A 20,085-nucleotide genomic window follows, 5' to 3' on the forward strand; every position below is an offset into this window, starting at 1 on the left:
AAAGAAACTTCAGGTCAAGATTACTGCACTGGTGAATTTTAATAGTATTTAATGAAATAATACAATTCTGGGCAGATTCTTCAAGAAAATAGACAAGGAGGAAACACTTCCCATGCTCGTTTTATAAGGCTAGCATTACCCTAATATCAAAGCTAGACAAAGACAATACAAGCAAGTAAAACTGGTGACTAATATTCTTTATGAACACAGATACAAAAATTCTCAAAATGTTAGCAAATTGAATCCGACACTGTATAAAAAAAGATAATATATCCTGGCCAAGTAGAGTTTATCCTGGAAATGCAAGGTTGGTTAATCATTCAAAATCAGTACATTTAATTCAGCATTTCTACAAACTAGTAAGAAAACGGTAAGATCATCTCCATAGATGCACCAAAAGCATCTGATAAATGAGACACTCATTCATGATAAAATACCTAAGGAAACTAGGAATAGAAAGAACTTCCTAACTTGATCTAAAAAAGAAAAAAAAACCAGTTGTTGTCAAGTCGATGCCAACTCCTGGTGACCTTATGTGTTGCAGAGAACTGTGCTCCATAGGGTTTTCAAGGCTGTGACCTTTCGAAAGCAGATCGCTAGATCTTTCTTCTGAAGTGCCCCTGGGTGCATCTGAACCACCAACTTTTCAGTTAGTAATTGAGCGCTTAGCCATTTGTGCCACCCAAGGAGTCCTAACTTGATAAAAAGGAATGTGTGAAAACTTAGAGGTAAAAAAAAAACATACTTAATGGTGAAAGACTTAATGCTTTCCCACTAAGACTAGGAACAAGGGAAGAATGTTTCTTCTTATCAATTCTAATTAACGTTATGCTGGAGGCCCTAGCAGTACAGTACAGCAAGAAAAAGAAATAAAATACATACTGTTTGGAAAAAAATAAACAAAACTTTATTCACACACAAAATGATTATGTAGAGAACACTATAGTGTCTACAAAACAAAAGCTGCTCAGACTTGAATTTAGCAGGCCTGCAGGATACAAGATCAATATACACAAATTCGTTGTTTTTATACACTGACAATGAGTAATTGAGACTGAAAGATCTGAAGACAAAGCACTTAAAATACCTTATGAAATACTTGGTGGTAAATTTAACAAATATGTGCAACAGTGTGTACAACATTGCTGAGCTAGATTAAAGAAAACCTAAATAAAATGGAGGGATGTGCCATATTCGTTCATTGGATTACCTGATGTTATTGGGATGTCAATTTTCTACAAGTCAGTCCATAAATTCAGTGCAATTCCAACCCTGACTTATTTTTCGCAGAAAGAAATGTTAAATGTACGCTTACCCTGCAACCCAACATTCTCCTCCTAAGAGAAATGAAAGCACATGTCCAAAGCTTTATTCATGACAGCTGGAAACCAGAAACAATCTAAATAAATTATACTGTATGCATACAGTGGAATACTACTAATAAAGAAGGTGCAAACTATTGAAAAATGCAACAGCATATGTAAATCTGAGAAGTGTTTGGGTAATTTAAAGAAGCCAGATACAAAGGCTACATATTAGGTTTTCGTTTATGTGAAATTCTAGAAAAGAGATAATTATAGAAAGCAGATCAGTGTTTTGTTGGGGAAGAAGGAAGTGGAATTGGTTGAGAGACAGGAGGAACTTTATGGTGATGGAGCTGTTCTATATCTTGATCAAGGTGGTGGTTACGTGACTGTGTTCATTTGTCAAAACTTTTCAAACTGTACACTTAAAAATGGTGAATTTTATTATATAGCTTTTTTTTTTTTTTTTTTTTTTATACCTTGGTAAAGCTGATATTCCCAGAAAACCAAACCCATTGCCATGGGGTCAGTTCCTACTCCTAGTGACCCTATGGGACAGAGTCGAACTGCCCCCATAAGGTTTCCAAGGCTGTAAACCTTTATGGAACCACACTGCTGCATCTTTCTCCCACCAAGCAACTGGCAGGTTCAAACTGCTAACCTTTTGGTTAGCAGCTGAGCTCTTAACCACTGCGCTACTAGGGCTCCTTAAGGCTGATGTTAGAGGTATGAAAACAAATTTTCATGAGCTGAAAATTGAGGGTTTGATGTTAATCCTTGTATGAGTAGATAGTATGATGGGTACCTTGAGGAGCTAACAATCTTATACTGAAGGAATAAAGGCAAAATTGTTTGTCTGAGTCTGTTCTAAACAGCTCATATGTAAATTGCAATGTGCTGTTCTGGAGACTTCGTATTGAATGTCAATGGACAGATCTGTGTTCAGAGTTGAGTAACTAGGAGACTAAAGGGATTTGAAACCAAGTGTTTTGAAGAAAATTGAAAGGAATTAGAGATCTGTAACCAAGAGAATGGAATACTGAGCATGAGATGCAAACTGACTGTCTTCAGATATTTGAAGGAATCTTACAGAGAATATGGGTTTGGATTTTTTTTTTTTTTTCCTGCCTAAATGTTCTGGCTCCAGGGAGATAGGTTTCTACCCACCACAAAGCTTCCCAGGTTATTCAGGTTTGGTAACTTTTTGGACTGGATATTCATTGGCAAGGATGTGAAGGGATTTTGGAAACTTGTGAATACTATAGATCAATTTCTCCTTGTGTTAATAGTTTTCAACCATGTGCAGCCTACTGCCTGTCCAGTGATTCCACAAATGACCTAAATTCGTTGGCCTCTCCTCATTTCTCCTGCTTGGTCTCTCAGCCCCAGCTGACAATATTGATTACCTCTTGTTTTTGTAACTTGTTCTTAAGAAATTTTACTTATGCAGTGCTATACTTTCTGGTTCTTCTCTACTTCTTTTACTGTTTCTTCTTTTTAGCAATGGCAAGAGGATTTGGTAGGTGACTGAACTACATGGCCTGTAAGGCGATTCCCAATTCTCTGATCTCCTAAATTATGAATGATTATAAAAGTATATATAAAGCTTTTCCCCAAACTTGGAAATTCATTTCTAAAGAAGTTACAAAGTATAATGAAGAGAATGTGCAATGCAGTTTAGACTCGCCCATTCACTAAAGATCAGAAAAAGAAACCAAATCAGTTGCTTCAAGTCATTTTTGATTCATGGTACCCTAATGTGTTGAAGTGTAGAACTGCACTCCATAGATTTTTCAAGCCATGACCTTTCAGAAGCTGATTACCAGGTCTGTCTTCTTTGCCTCTTGTGCGTTCAAACAACTGACATTTCAATTAGTAATCAAGTGCTTAACCGTTTGCTCCACCTAGGAACTCTCCATTCGCTAAAGAAGTCACTTACCCTTCCCAAGTCAGTTTCTTTATTTACAGAATGAGGATAATGGCAGCCACCTCATAGTTATTGTATAGCTCAAATGCTTAATTAAGTAAAATAATATGCATGAAAACACTATACCTTAAAAAAGCACTATATAAGCAGAAATCATTGCTGATTTGGTAATTACAAGGTGCAGATGTATATCTTATTTTATAAATCTGTTTTGAGTTCCTTATTTTTAGCTAGAGTTATATCCAAGCAGAAGAGTTTATACATGCAGAGTACTAACCTAATTACACTTAACAACACATAAATACATTGACTGAAGAATGCTGACTTTCCATGTACCATAAGTGAGACTTGTTTGCTCTGGTCACATAGTTTTACTCTTGAAAAGTTTTGGTAGGTGACATCTTCAGGGTTTACCATTCAGCACAGGCTTGATCCACTAGATAGCAACACATTTGTTTGTCAAATTTTTATATCCTGTCTCTTTCCAAAAAGTGTTAGAGGCAGGGGCAGTTTATTTTAAGCAGCAATTTACAGGCAGAGTAGTAAGGCAAATCTATCCTTTCATTTGTCTTCCTTTAGCTAGACAGCAAGTATAATAACAAAACATTGACCCTGGTTGTTTTTAGCTGCCGTTCTAGGAGTTTTATTCCACAGCATCACCCAAGTAATGAGCATTTTGTTATTCAGTGCATGGATAGACCTTTTAATCAATAGTAATAGCCTTATTGACTTAGTAACGACATCAGATATGTATCCTCAGTGTATTCAGTATCAAGCCATTTTACCTTTTCTATTGATTTTTTGATTATGTGTAAATGGATTATCTACAAATTTTTCGTGTCAGACTGTTTCCTCTGAGATGTCATATACTGTCTAGGCTTGCCTTTCAGCCCTTAATTTCTCAAGCAATGTGATCTAATTTTAATGATGGCCGAAGGCGGGAAGGAAATGATAAAGATGATTCTTACACGTAGAATTTTCTTACAATGAAATATAACATCGGAAATTGTTCCTCTTTTACCAGATTTGTGAAGTTTTAATAACAAAACCTAAGGACTTACGGTTAGTTGGTGTTGGAGCCTTAAACTGCCTTGCCCTTGATCTGACATTCTTTCCACTGGTACAGTATGTCCTGTTGCTGTCATTGTTACTTCATTGATTCTCAGGTTATATAATCTCCCTGAGTGCTTTGGACCATATTCTCACCAAATATAACTAGAATATAAGAGTTTTAATATAGAAAATCCACAGGGGAAAGCATTTTTGTATATAATACCCTTTACCCATTTTGTTAGTACCTGTTTAATCTGGGGATTGTTCACAAGGTTTCTGTACTAGGCTAGATGCTTTGTTTCCTTTGCTCAGGGATTTCATAATCTAGGGAGCCAAGATTTCTTTCTAAAACCCAAACCCATTACCATCTAGTCGATTCTGACTCATAGCGACCCTATAGGACAGAGTAGAACTGCCCCATAGAATTTCTAAGGTTGTAGTCTTTATAGAAGCAGACTGATGCATCTTTCTCCCAGCTACTAAATCCAGAGATATTGGCATGCTTATACTACCTCTCGCCTTTTCTTTTCTTCTTTTCTCATCTTTTATTATGTCTGTTATTGTCAGTTTATAACATTTACATTCTGTGGCAGTAATTTTCTCTTTTGTTTTAGTCCTGTGTATTGGAGGTGAATTTAGTGCTTAACTGCCAGTTACTTTGCCATCAGTTCTCCATCAACCTCTTGTTTGACTGAAATTTGTCTTCTGGTAGTTTCCTTAATAAGGAGCTCACGAAAATTCTATATCCTGAGTTGCATGTGGATCAGTATTTGTCTGTTGGGTGTACATTTGAAAGAAATTTGGGGTTGGATAAGCATGCTCATATCACTGGATTTTGTAGCCGAGAGACAAAAATATCATTTAAAACAGAAAATTATAAATATATTTAAAGGTAAAGCAAACAAAAACAAGCATTTTAAAATCAATTAAAAGTGAGTGAAAGAGGATGGTAAAGAAAAAATAAAAATATTCTCATTTATCATTGCTCATATTAGTTAATGGATGCAGCCATATTTTTATAGTTGTATACATAAAAGTAACCACAAGAATGGAAATATAAACCTTCTAAGTAATCATATACAATACAGAAGGTAACGCACAGATCATAATGTGAAAGGTTTTTAAAAAGTTCAGAAATGGAAATTTTAAAAACATTTACAGTAGCATCAAAAATATAAAATATTTGGGATAAATCCAACAAAAGTTGTGCAAGGCCTGTGTACTGAAAACTACAAAACATTGCTAAGACAAATTAAGGCTTTAAATAAATGGAGTGATATACTATGTTCATGGATCAGAAGATTCAATATTTATGTCAGTTCTCTTCAGAGTAATACTTTTAAACATAAAGAGTAAAACCATAAATGTACTAAAGAAAGAAGAGGAAATTATTTGCCAATTTGGCAGCAGAGAAAGCCTTTCTAATTGTGATAAAAATCCATAAGCCATAGAAGAAAATACTGATAAGTTCATTGTATAAACATCTAAAAAATCTGCATGGCAAAAAGCATCTTAAGTAAAGTCAAAATACAAATGAGTGGGTGAATTTGCAATTCATATCACAGATAACTGGGTAATTTTTTAAGTACATGAGCAGTGCCTACAAATCAATACGGAGAAGATCAACAAGACAAAAGAGTAATGGGCAAAAGATATAAACAGTTTATAGTAAAGAAAAAGAATAGAAAATTTAACATGTTCAGCCTCACTCATAATAATAGAAATGCTAATTAAAAGCACAATGAGATAACATTTCTCACATATCAATCAAATGGTAAAGATAACATTTAACAACTCTTTATGTTGATGAGTGTATGGGAAAAAAAAAAAGCACACCCTTATATACCTCTGGTGAGAATTAAATTTATAACTACTTTGAAAAGTAGTTTGACAAAAACTTTCAAAAACAGAAGTATACATGCCATTCGATCCAGCAATTTTATTTCTAGCATTTTATCCTACAGACATATCCTCCTATATGCAAAATAAATACATGGATATTTGTTACAGCATTGTTTGTAAAATTAAAAAAATAAGTAAATGCCCACTAAAAGGAGGTTTATTACATAAATCAGGCTATATTATACATCAAAAAGAATGAGTCCACACTATAGCTCCAAGATATAGACCATTCTATAAGTTATATTGCGAAGTTAAAGTAGCGGGGAATAGAACACTGTGCGCAGTATGCTGTCATTTCTTACATATATACTATGCAGGCATATCCGTAGGTTTTTCTCTGGAGGGATCCTTGAGAAACTGGTAATAGTGGCTCTCTCTGTGATGGAGGACTGGAATTAGAAGGAGCATACTAATATTGTACACATAACACCTAATTAAAAATATTCTTTGACTTACAAATCGATCAAGAACCTGGAGGACACTATAGAATTAAGTATTAAATTGTCCGGTAGAGTTTATGAATGCTATAGTAATCACAGTAACTGACTATAATAAGCAATTACATATTGGGCAGTATACTCTGGGTGCTTCAGGAGGAACATCTGAGTTTTTTCAACCCTTCAAGGTTGTTGTAGTATTTTATGAGTTAGGAAATAGATTGAGAATATGGCTCAAGGGCACACAGATAATAATGAGCCTTTTAAGAAGTTCAATTTAATAAGTCTTGAGAAGGAACATCTAAATATGTCTAATCTTCTACCAGAAACCTTGATGAATGGCTTGTTATGGTAGCAAGTATCGGTGTTAGAATTAATTACCTTACCACCAAGGAAAGACAGCCATTGTCTTACTCAAAATTTTGTGTATTAGGATTGGAATTTGCATGATTCCAGCAGATTCAACATCTTGAAGATACCACTTGCCAAGATAAATGTTGTCTTTTGAGAGTAAATATTTTCATGTGTCTGTGTAACTCAAATGTGGCCTTATTGAACTGGGTTTGTTCCACAGAGAAAATGAGATTCTTCAACAGATGGATATATTTTAAATTTAGGCCAATTCTTTAAAAAAACAAATAAAATGACAGAAAAACTGAAAACAACCTTCACTTCCTTCCCCCTTTATTATATCTTTTTAAATGAGTTTTGATTTTATTGCTATAAATAATCAATAAGGTTTTGTATTTTGTCTTATTTTGGCCAAGGGTAAATTTCAATCTTTCCATTCTTATATACTCAAGGATCATTTTGACGGCAGATAAACTGGCCTACATATTAAAATAATTATATGGTGAGTCTTTTAGTATAAAATCGATTTATGTCAGATTCAGTTTATAGTATTTGGAAGTTTGCCTGCTCATGGCTACGAATTAGGGATTGCATTTAATACTGACTCACTGTAACACATAGTTTATGGTGGATGCCTGTGTATTTTTTCTCCTGTGCTCTTTAGATACACTTAACCTTTTGGCGACGCAATTATTTTCTGCTTTGAATTTTTTGTTAATACTGTGTGTTGTCATTAATGGAAGCATGCTGAATCATTGAATGTGTCTGAATTTTTGATACGTAGTATGGATTCTTTTTTTCTTGCCCCCTTCCACAAGCCTACCCTAAGTGTTTAGTGGTACAAGTGACATACCTAAAGTCCTCACTGGGCCCTATTGGTACATATGTGTAACAAATGAAAATTTTCAGAATTTTAATTTTTCCTACTAAAAATTTGGAGCTTCATACAATACCCTGGAAAAACACAGTAATTTGCAGCATACACCCATTTCTTCAGTTTCAAACAATCATAAAGGCCCCTAAAGCACATACTGTCAGTGGTACAGCAGCTTCCCAATAAGCCCCAGAGACTGAAAAAGTTCATGGTAGCTATATGTACCACCAGGCACAAAAGGGTTAAGGTATGCTCTGTTTTACATGGAAAATGCATTATTAAAATAGAAGTATGCAAATAGAAGTATTGAAGTATGAATTTTATTTTCTCAATTTAGTCATTTGCAAGAGGCTTTGTTTTTATTTGTGATTTATGTCTATTAGAACTCGGTCTTTCAATTAGCTTTTGGGCAAGTAGTTATGGTATACAAATATTTAAATATTTAGAGAAATACATGTAAAATGTCACAGTGGACAGAATCACATGCATCCTGTTGTTGACTAATCAGATATCTCCCTATAAAGTTACCACCTTATTCTCAGGGGGGACTTCGGTTACATTTTCGCTGTCTCTTAATGTGTATAGCAGTGAGAAATCCCATCATTGTATTCATTTTCACTAAAATACTTTGCATTTCACAAGAATATTGTGTCCTCTTCGTTTCTTCCTGTGCCTCTTCTTGCTTGTGTTAAGAGCCATTAAATGTTCAAAAGCAAATGCACACTGTTTTAGAGAATGAATGTGTTGAGTGTCACTTTGAACAACTCTTACCAAGGAAAGTGTGCCCCCCTCCCCCCACCATTCCCCAGGTGACCCTGGAAATGATCAAGGCCTTGCTTGTGAGTTCAGACCCTGAGGGCCCTGGCCGTTCTGACACCTGTTGTGTGCTGGCGTGAGATTCCAGAGCACTGCCTTGCACGGCCAGGACGTGAAGCTTTCATTCAGGCGGCACCCTTTCCTCATCCTCTCTGCTTTGTCTGGAGCTGACACGCAGAATTAGAGTGGGGAATGCATTCATCCAGAATATGTCTGCATTCAAGTGTACACCTTCTAAGCTGAGACCAAGAAGTGGTAGAACTTCAAAAATCATGATTAGAAATAGACAAGTTGTCACTGATGATAACTGGTGCAAAGAACTTGCTGGTAGCGTGTATAGATGTCCTACTCACAGCAGTCCTACGTGAGAAAACTGCTTTTTCCGTTTGTTAAAAGAGATGAGACAAATAAAACAAAGAGAAGACTACACATTTGGTTAGCTTTGTTGTTGCTGTTAATTGCTAGCAAGTTGATACCCTGGGTGGCAGAGTAAAACTGCTCCATAAGGTTTTCAGGGCTGTGATCTTTTGGAAGCAGATTGCCAGGCTTGTCTTCCAGGGGCACCTCCAGGGGCTTCAAACCATCAACCTTGCAGCTAATAGTTGAGTGTGTAACAGTTTGCACCACCCAGAAACCCCTTTTCTAGCTTAATGGGTTCTAAAGCACAATGAAATAATAAATTTAAACTTGGATATGAACCTTTCACTTGTTCAGCACTTCGTGATGAACCAAGTGGATAAAAAAAAAAAAATTTTTTTTTTTTTTTTTTTAAAAAGTGGATATAAAGAAGTAGCCAAATCATCTCTGCCCTTGGCAATGACCGTCCTAGGGACTTAAGACCAGCACTTGTGCAAATGATGAAATGAGACACAGAGCACTTAAGTAACTTGCCCAGGGTCTTATGCCAGCAGATGACGGAGTGGGAATTCAGACCCAGCTTGATGCAGGCTGTTAACCATACAATATATTGTCTAAATTAAAAGCTCCTTTAAAAGACAGGAGTTCCTGTTTTCAAGGAGTTGTTTATCAGATTGTGATGGTAGAATTCATGGGAACAGATCTCCACAAAGCACATGAGCGTCCTCTTGCCCTCTCCAACTTCAGCCCTTGTATTTCATACCTTCAGAACTATGTTAAAGTCAGGTGAGCTCTTGCGACTAGCACCACCGACTAAATCAAGCTTCATTGTAATTACAAGTGGCCCCAAGTTAGAAACAAGTTCTCCTGAAACGTTCTTGTCCTTTGTGGTGTCTGTGTGTGCTGTGTTGATTGACTATGTCTGCCTTAGCCCCGGCCCAGTAATGTGGATGCAGTAGGTTTTCTGCCAAGGTTTAATTGAAAGGCTCGGTCAGTGAGCCAGTCCCAGACAAGAGCAGCTGTGGCCCGGTGCCAAGTTCAAAGCCGTTGCATCTAACAAATAGGCTTATCCTTTTGATTTACTGTAAACTACTGTTTATTTTGATGAAATTCAAGTTAGCACTTTGGAACTTTTCTCATAGTAGTCATGGTTCAGGCACTTGTTTGAAATACAGCTTCCTGAAAAGATAGACTATTTTAAAGAGTGTGTTCATGCTGAATAAATTCTGAATTCCTCTAGCTGTTGACTCTCTTTGGAAATAGCATTCATACATATTTTATACATAAATTGACAGGGATGACAGAGACCTCATCTTCCCTGTAGCAATTTGAACCAGACTGATTGAGGATTTATTGCCTAATTATACTTGTCAGCCTGACATAAAAGTCATTAGTTCTGGAAAAACATGTTTGTCATGCCAGGATTATCTCTAATTAATACAGTCAATATCTAGCATATATTTAAAGCCAATAGAGTAATAATCTTCAAAGCATATGTTATGGACCATGAGGAACTTGATGGTAAATCTCTCGGGGTAATGAAGCAGTACTGTAAGTACAAGTTACCCAGCAATTACTTCCTATTTGAAAAGAGAAAAATGGCATGTTATACATTGTTCTGTTTTGTAACACAGTGAAATTAGTGCAGCTGGCTTGGAAGCCCTTTGAGTGGTAAAGGCAAAAGCTGAAGAGTTAGAGAAGTTATGTGATTTGGTTACAGTTGATGAGTGTCTGAACTAGGCTTCACACCTGGTCCAATGTGTTATTTTCACTACATCAAAATCCATTAGCCAAGTTGGTTTCTCCAGTGTCCACGTGTGGTCTCATTTGCCTTTCCTGACATACGCGTAACCTTTGATCTCAGCAGAATAAACTTGTTAGTCATATCGAGCAAATGGATTTGGCGTGAAGGTTTTCTTCCTTCTGCTAATGTTCAGGCAGGTACTGGATTGTCAGTGGGTTTTACAGTGGATGATGCAGTCACAGATACAGTGCCAGTGATTTCACGGGGCAGCTGTTGTATGCCTGTATGTCCTTAGATACCCTCTAGCACCCACCCTGTACCCCAGCATAACAGCATACATAGACAGCACTTGGGAGGGTAAAATCATTAAGCAGCATTTTCCAGGGTGCTGCACAGTTCACAGCAAACTCATTCATTTGCTCGTAAATGTGCATGTTTTCTTCCATAGACATCAACGTCAAAAGTTGTTTTTGAACAGCCAAGGTTTAATCCATTGACCCCATTCACACCTGCCCTAAAACAAATTCCACTATTATGATTCCCCATACCAATTAGAATGTTATTTCTACAGCAATGCACCCTGTCACAGAATGCTTGTATTTAAGTAACCAAAATGACTGTGAAATGTCAGTAGAGTTATTTTTTCCCAATTTTATCAGGTTCTTTCTGTTGCAGTCATTTTGTATAGTTATCTATTTAATTTGTACGGGGGACTGAAATGTTTAATTACAAATTAGAACTAACATTTACAGTGGCTGAAAATAAACTTGCCTAAAACATACAAAATAATTGGCAGAGGAGCCTATGCTTAAATTCTGTACCTTATTAAAGAATGTTGGGTTGTCTTTATCATTTAGAAGGCTGTTGAGAATACAAGCTTGTCTTATGTTTCTTGGTAGAACCCAAGAAACAAGAGGTCATGGACTCCCCGGGTAGAGTTTCCAGGACATTTCCTAGGACTTTACTCATTGGGTGGGCTGTTTGAGCATCTCTAACTTCTTCCCAAAGAGAAGATTCTGTGGGTAAGAGCAGGGTGAGGAGAGGAATGCTCGCTGTGGAGTACAACCCCAGCCCCAGGTGCCCTTTCTTTCCAAGCTGTTTTGACAGGAACGGTGAATGGCATCATAAAATATCACCGCATGCAGATATGTGGTGCAAAGCTCTTCACAACAGCTCTGTGACAGCTTGTGATTCATCTGGAAAAGGTTCCTTCAATTGTGTAAGCCACACCAGGTCTCTTAAAAAAGTATTTTCTAGAAACTGGTTAGTTTCTATGTGTGTGTGTGTGTGTTGGCGGCGGGAGGGGGGGCATCCTCTTTGTGATTAAGAGCTGCCTCTACTGCTTTTTAACAACACTAATTATGTCTGCTTACAGAGAGGACTGTGCAGGGTGCTGCTGTTTCCAAAACCACATTCATTTGATTTAGTCAGACTGTGGCCCAGGACACTAACTGTGGTTCCATAATAGTCAGCATCCAGGATGTCTAGACAAGAGAGATTAAACTCTTGAGTCGTTTCATTCTGAGACATAGTAATGGAATCCTTTTTTCTTCAAACCTATACCCAGTTTTTCTGTTTCATCGGAAACTTCAATATTCTTTCTCTCTTTCTTACACGCACACCCAAAATACTGCATTGCCTAAAATGAGATGGAGTCTAATAAAGCATGTCTCACTGGTATACGTAATACATGTGGCTTGCCAAAGTTTGGCTTCATCGTTTCTAACATAACTAGTTATTGTCTTTCCCTCTTTTCCTAGTATCCCCTCTAGTCTTGCTCTAAATGTACAAGGACATAAAAATGTACATGTGACATACCTGATGGCATTTGCCTCCTCTGAGGATGCTTTGAACACTATTAATATAAAACTTTCTTCACTTCTCAGCCATCCAACGACTGAAGATTATCATAATAAAAAATATATACTTGTTTGAATCACAGACAACCTCCTAACATTCTTCAGAAACATTAAACTTCCATGAGAAACATAACCCCTGCTGTATGTAAAGGCACCGTATATAGTCTGCTGTAGTGTATATACCTATTCTGTGCCCTTCGGCAGAGGGAGAATGTACATAAAAATAACGATAATCTCTTATTTGATAAGTCATGCAAGAGAAAAAACACTCTGGAATCAACAGGCCAAAAAGCAACATAAAACTCTTATTTTTCTCATAGAAGAAGTCTGGAGACAAATAGTTCTAGGGTTGGCTCAGCATCTCAAAGGTATCAGAGCTCTCAGCTTCTCGGAGAGTCTTTTACCTTCTTTTCAGGCTGCGAAATGGCTGCCTCAGTGCCATACACCGTTCTGCCTGCAAGCTGAACTGGGATCCCAGGAAAAAGCCTGAAAATGGCAATACTCTAATACCAGCTTTCCCAGTCTTCTCTGACTCTAGCATGTGGAAATGTGACCGAATCCTGGCCAATGGGATTTTGGAGTAACCTGGTAGGGAACTTCTGGGGATGGGGGACACCAGGAGAAACTCCTTTCCCTGTCATTAAATGAATGTGCTGTGTGGCAATGGCACTAGTCAGATATAAAGGTTCAGAGTACGTTTTCATTAACATGCTGTGTATGCCCAGTTACTTCTAAATGCTTTCTTGGCCTTCTTACAGTGTCATCCTTCAATAAATGTTTAATAAAAAAGGCTTATTAAAGTTTTACTTATTATGCTTAGTGTAAAAGAGTGGAAATGAAGATAAATTAGGTTAAAGTAGAGTGGATAAAATGTAATTGAAATAAGTTAAAATCCAATTGAAATCAATGTCTTGGTTAATTTTGAAATATTAAAAGTATGTGACCACAAATTAAGGTGTGTTCAAATATATCACTCTGGAGGAAATAAGAATATCTTATGATTAGCTCCTCAACTATTTGATAAAGAGTATTAGCTTTTTTCTAGTCTAGAAAGAGAAGAGATAAAATTCAGTTAACTGCCTTTTTAGCTCCGTAAATATCTGGGTTAAGCAACTGCTTTACATAAGATTTAAATACAGTGTAGAACGGAGTTATAGGCATGATTATCATTGGCTAAAATGGCATGCCTTTATTATTATCATTCAGAAATCTTCATATAACATTTACTTTTTTAATGATTCTTTTGATTATTTGATAAAAATATAGAATACTTCATCTTATTGGTTTGAGTTACAGTTGCTCATGACAAAGTGTGCAAAAATTATTAACTTGTTCAATTTGAGATGACTCCTTTCTCCATATTTTTATAAAAATCTCTATCACCTGTTATAGTGTGAAATAAACTTTAAGGTTTTAAATAAATTTTAGACTATTGGTCTAAAATTCCTATCACTGAGGTAAGGTAATAGAGAGAAAGTGTACGTGGTTTTCCAGGAATATGATTGAATCAAGTCTTACAAGCTAGTAAATTAACTTCGATTTGATATAAATAAAATATTGCCCACAGAGATAGAGAGTTTCCAAGGAGCGCCTGGTGGATTAGAACTGCAGACCTTTTGGTTAACAGCTATAGCTCTTAACCACTATACTGCCAGGGTTTCCTAAAAAATCCTAAATTGTGATTATTGGCTCTTCTGTGATTCAGGATACAGAATACAGGAACAGACTCTGTTAGGAAAATACTGGCTGTCTTGGTTTTGACTGGTAGACATGACTCTTAACTACAGGTAGAAGTGTGATAAGTTATTGAAATGAAATTTTAATGAATTTTTATATTTTTTTATTTCGTTATTAGGCTATCAGCTGCAAAGGTCAACACAGTATATCCTACACTTTGTCAAGGAATCAGACTGTGGTGGTGGAGTACACACATGATAAAGATACGGATATGTTTCAGGTAACATCTGTTTTTGGTAATGAAAATTTTAGCACATTTTCCCTTTGGTTCTATTTTTTCATATGTAATCAGAACTTCCAGTACAGTAGTATTTGATGATATCCAGGGATAAAGAAATGAAAATAATATAAAAATTATTTCTCTTTGGTTTTTGAAAGACTCAGAACAAACTTAACTCTAAAATTTCAAAAAGAAATTAGAAAGCTATATTCTCAAATCTCAATGCAATAAAAAATAGAAATTAATGACAAGGATAAAACTTTAAATCCAATCACTTTTTTTCTTTTTTTTTTATTGTACTTTAGATGAAGGTTTCCAGAATAAACTAGTTTCTCAGCAAACAGTTAGTACACACATTGTTCTATGACATTGGTTAACAACCCCACGACATGTTGACATTCTGCCTTTATAACCCTGGGTTCTCTATTACCAGCTTTCATGTTCCCTCCTGCCTTCTAGTCCCTGCCCCAGGGCTGGTGCACCCCTTTAGTCTTGTTTTGTTTCATGGGCCTGTTCAGTCTTTGGCTGAAGGGCGAACCTCAGGAGTGACCTCATTACTGAGCTGAGAGGGTGTCCAGGGGCCATACTCTCAGGGTTTCTCCACTCTCTGTGAGGCCAGCAAGTCTGGTCTTTCTTTTTTAGTTAGAATTTTGTTCTACATTTTTCTCCAGCTCTGACTCGGACCCTCTATTGTGATCCCTGTCAGAGTAGTCAGTGATGGTAGCCGGGCACTGTCTTGTATTGGACGCAGTCTGATGGAGGCCATGGTAGATGTGGCCATTAGTCCTTTAGACCAATCTTTCCCTTGTATCTTTGGTTTTCTTCATTCGTCCTTGCTCCCAAAAGGGCGAGACCAGTAGAGTATCCTAGATGGCCACGCAATGGCTTTTAAGACCCCAGACACTACTCACCAATGTAAAATGTAGAACATATTCTTTATAAAACTATGCTATGCTAATTGAGCTAGATGTTCCCCAAGACCATGGTCCCCACATCCCTTAGCCCAGCAGTTTGGTCCCTGAGGGAGTTTGGATGTGTCTGTGGAGCTACCATGACCTTGCCTTGTATGGATTGTGCTGGCTTCCCCAGTATTGTGTGCTGTCTTACCCTTCACCAAAGTTTCCACTTACCAATTGTCTATTAAGTGTTTTCTTATCCCCACCAAATCCAATCACTTCTTAAAAGCTCACATGTTCAGAATACTTCCTAAATAACACTTGAATCAAAGCGGATTCAAACTATGATTATAGGCCTTTGCAAAAATAACTATGGGAACATTATATAGTAAAACTCATGAAATGTGGCTGACATCCTATTCAGAAGAAAATGTATAGCATTAAGTGCTTTCACTATTAAAAAAAAAAAAAGATTAAGAATGAAAATCAAGGAGGCGGAGCCAAGGTGGCGGAATAGACTTTTCCCCTGAGCCCTCTTTACAACAAAGACATGAAAAAACAAGTGAAACGAGTATATTTATGACAAGCTAGGAGCCCTGAGCATCAAAGGCAAGCTTAGAAAATGAACAGAGGGGCAGGGGGAGGAAGAGATGGTTCAGAAGCAGAGAGGAGTTACTGGATCTGAATCGTGGGGAGCCCTCAGGCACCATTCCCGGGAGCAGTGCCGGCAGGCTGGTACTAGCGTTCAGCTGCAGTTTCCTCAGGGAGAAGCAGCCAGCCACACAGCCTACTCACACCTCCAGAACCTGAGAAGAACGGCGCTTTCAGCAAAAGCTAAGTATTTGTGTATATTTTACCACCCCCGCTCCCAAGCCAGCTTTAGCAGCTGACTTCCCTGAGCCTGAGATAGCCCTGTTGAGCACCAAGAGCCATCCTCCTGGCCTTGGAGAAGGAATAATTTTGCATTTGAGGGAAAAGATAATTTGCCAGCTCCGCTAACTGGGGTAGCACAGGACAGAAGTGGCTCCTGTTCAGGCATAAATGGTCCATGGACTTTGAGTACCTTTCCCCTCTGCATGGACCTGTGTGGGCCTATTTCAGGAGAATAGACCCTTGTTGGCAGACTCCAACCATTTCAGCTGTGTGGCAGAGAAGTGGGTGGTTGATGTTTGACATTGCTTTGCCTATTAAACACGGTCCTCACCTACCCACATCAAGGGCCTAAAGACTGGTAGCTCCACTCAGGTCACCTAGCCACCTGCGACAGGGATCCAAGGATAACTGGTACCTCCCGGTCCTTACAACCAAAAAGGTGCCCGTGGTCCATCTGCAGAAACCACCCACCTGTACACGGTAGGGAACAGGGACACGCTTTCCTCATAGACATGTGGGGGACGATTCTCAGCCCCATCTTGTTCAGACTGTGACCCCCTGCTGCAACCAGATACCAATATCCACACCAATCACCCCTGCCCCCCTAAGACTGTAGGACAGAGCCTGTACCACACACTTGATAATCAGCTACCTGGACACCTGAGGTGAATTCATACAAGAAAAGCAAATGGATTCCTAGACTGATATACCTGATAACAGCTCTAGCCATCTAGGGACAGGACGTCAGAGCTCCAAAGGTGAAAATAATCAAGCTAGCTCACTCAAGCAGCCCATTTGGGCATATCAAAAGAAAGCAAAGCAAGAAGCTACGACACAGTAAGCAAGCATAAAATAAACTAATACAGTAACTTATAGATGGCTTGGAGACAACAGTCGATATCAAGTCACATAAAGAAACGGACCATGATAACCTCAACAAGCTGTCACAACAAAGAATCAAGGGATGTTCTGGATGAAAGTGGATTCCTGGAATTACCAGAAGCAGAGTACAAAATATTAATATACAGAAACCTTCAAGACATCAGGAAGGAGATCAGGCAATATGCAGAATAAGCCAAGGAACACACAGATAAAGCAACTGAAGAAATTAAAAAGATTATTCAGGAGCATAATGAAAAATTTAATAAGCTGGAAAAATCCATAGACAGCAATCAGAAATTCAGAAGATTAACAATAAAATTACAGAAGTAGACAGCTGAATAGAAAGTCAGAGGAGCAGAACTGAACAAGTGGAAGGCAGAATTTCTGAACTTGAGGATAAAGCACTTGACACTAATATATTTGAAGAAAAATCAGATAAAAGAATTTAAAAAATGAAGAAACCTTAAGAATCATGTGGGACTCTATCAAGAGAAATAACCTACGAGTGATTGGAGTACCAGAACAGGGAGGGATAACAGAAAATATAGAGAGAATTGTTGAAGATTTGTTAGAAGAAAACTTTCCTGATATCATGAAAGATGAGAAATCTATCCAATATGCTCCTCAAACTCCACATAAACTAGATTTTAAAAGAAAGTGACCAAGACATTATAATCAAACTTGCCAAAACCAAAGATAAAAGAGAGAATTTTAAGAGCAGCTAGGGATATGCAAAAAGTCACCTACAAAGGAGAGCCAATAAGAATAAGCCCAGACTACTTGGCTGAAACCATGCAGGCAAGAAGACAGTGGGATGACTTATATAAAAAATTGAAGAGAAAAAATTGCCAGCCAAGGATCATATATCCAGCAAAACTGTCTCTCAAATATGAAGGTGAAATTAGGACATTTCCAGATAAACAGAAATTTAGGGAATTCGGAAAAACCAAACCAAAACTACAAGAAATACTAGAGGGAGTTCCTTGGTTAGAAAATCAGTAATATCGGGTATCAATCCAAAACTAGAACACTGGGCAGAGCAATCAGAAGTCAACCTAGACAGGGAAATAAAAAAAAAAAAAATCAAGATTAAAAAAAAGGCTCAAAACAGGGTAACAGTGATGTTACTATGTAAAAGAAGACAACATTAAAACAATAAAAAGGGACTAAAAAAAGTAGTCATAAATATTCCATATGGAGAGGAAGATAAGTCGATACAAAGAAATAAAATTTAGGTTTAAATTTAGAAAACTAGGGGTAAATAATAGGGTAACCACAAAGGAGACAAACTATCCTACACATCAAAATAAAATACAGAAAAAAAAAAAAGAGACTCAGCAGAAACAAAATCAACAACAAGAAATATGAGGAAAGGACAATATAAAGATAATCTACTCAGCACATAAAATTAAGGAAAAAGGAACTGTCAACAACACACAAAAAAGACATCAAAATGATAGCACTAAATTCATACCTGTCCATAATAACGTTAGATGTAAATGGACTAAATACACCAATAAAGAGACAGAGAGTAGCAGAATGGATTAAAAAACACGATCCATCTATACGCTGCCTACAAGAGACACACCTTAGACTTAGAGACACAAACTAAAACTCAAAGGATGGAAAAAAAATATATCAAGCAAACAACAATCAAAGAGCAGGAGTGGTAATATTAATTTCTGATAGAATAGACTTTAAAGTTAAATCCATCATAAGGGATAAGGAAGGACACTATATAATGATTAAAGGGACGATATACCAAGAAGATATAAAACCACCCACCCACGAAGGTATAGGCATATTAAATATTTATGCACCCAATGACAGGGATGCAAGATACATAAAACAAACTCTACCAGCATTGAAAAGTGAGATACACAGCTCCACAATAATAGTACGTGACTTCAACACACCACTTTCGGTGAAGGACAGGACATCGAGAAAGAAGCTCAATAAAGACACGGAAGATCTAAGTGCCACAGTCAACCAACTTGACCTCATAGACATATACTGAATACTTCACCCAACAGCAACCAAGTATACTTTCTTTTCTAGTGCACATGGAACATTATCTAGAATAGTCCACGTATTGGGGCATGAAGTAAGCCTTAGCAGAGTCCAAAACATTGAAATATTACAAAGCATCTTCTCTGACCATAAGGCCATAAAAGGTGGAAATCAATAACAGAAAAAGCAGGGAAAAGAAATCAAACACTTGGAAACTGAACAATACCCTGCTCAAAAAAGACTGGATTATAGAAGACATTAAGGATGGATTAAAGAAATTCAGAGAATCCAATGAGAATGAAAACACTTCCTATCAGAACCCTTGGGACACAGCAAAAGCAGTGCTCAGAGGCCAATTTATATCCATAAATGCACACATCCAAAAAGAAGAAAGGGCTAAAATCAAAGAATTATCCCTACAACTTGAATAAGTAGTAAGAGAGCGACAAAGAAACCCACAGGCACCAGAAGAAAACAGATAATAAAAATTAGAGCTGAACTAAATTAAATAGAAAACAGAAAAACAATTGGAAGAATTAACAAGACCAAAAGCTGGTTCTTTGAAAAAAATCAACAAAATTGATAAGCCATTGGCCAAACTGACAAAAGAAAAACAGGAGAGGAAGCAAATAACCCGAATAAGAAATGAGATGGGTGATACTACAACAGACCCAATTGAAATTAAAAGAATCAGATTACTATGAAAAACTGTACTCTAACAAATTTGAAAACCTAAAAGAAATGGATGAAGTCCTAGAAACACACTACCTACCTAAAACTATCACAAACAGAGGTAGAACAACTAAATAGACCCATAACAAATTAAGAGATTGAAAAGGTAAT

General features: G+C 37.2%; 1 protein-coding gene across 1 annotated transcript in view; it reads left to right on the forward strand.

Annotated features, from left to right (window-relative positions):
• Positions 1 to 20,085, forward strand: part of PELI2 (pellino E3 ubiquitin protein ligase family member 2) — a 217,407-nt gene that overhangs the window by 149,921 nt on the left and 47,401 nt on the right. The window contains exon 3 of the mRNA XM_003408488.4: positions 14,480 to 14,581. Coding sequence (XP_003408536.2) covers positions 14,480 to 14,581 — 102 coding nt within the window. The remainder of the gene's footprint in view (positions 1 to 14,479; positions 14,582 to 20,085) is intronic.

The sequence above is a fragment of the Loxodonta africana genome, chromosome 10 (assembly GCF_030014295.1).
Source record: "Loxodonta africana isolate mLoxAfr1 chromosome 10, mLoxAfr1.hap2, whole genome shotgun sequence".
NCBI lineage: Eukaryota > Metazoa > Chordata > Mammalia > Proboscidea > Elephantidae > Loxodonta > Loxodonta africana.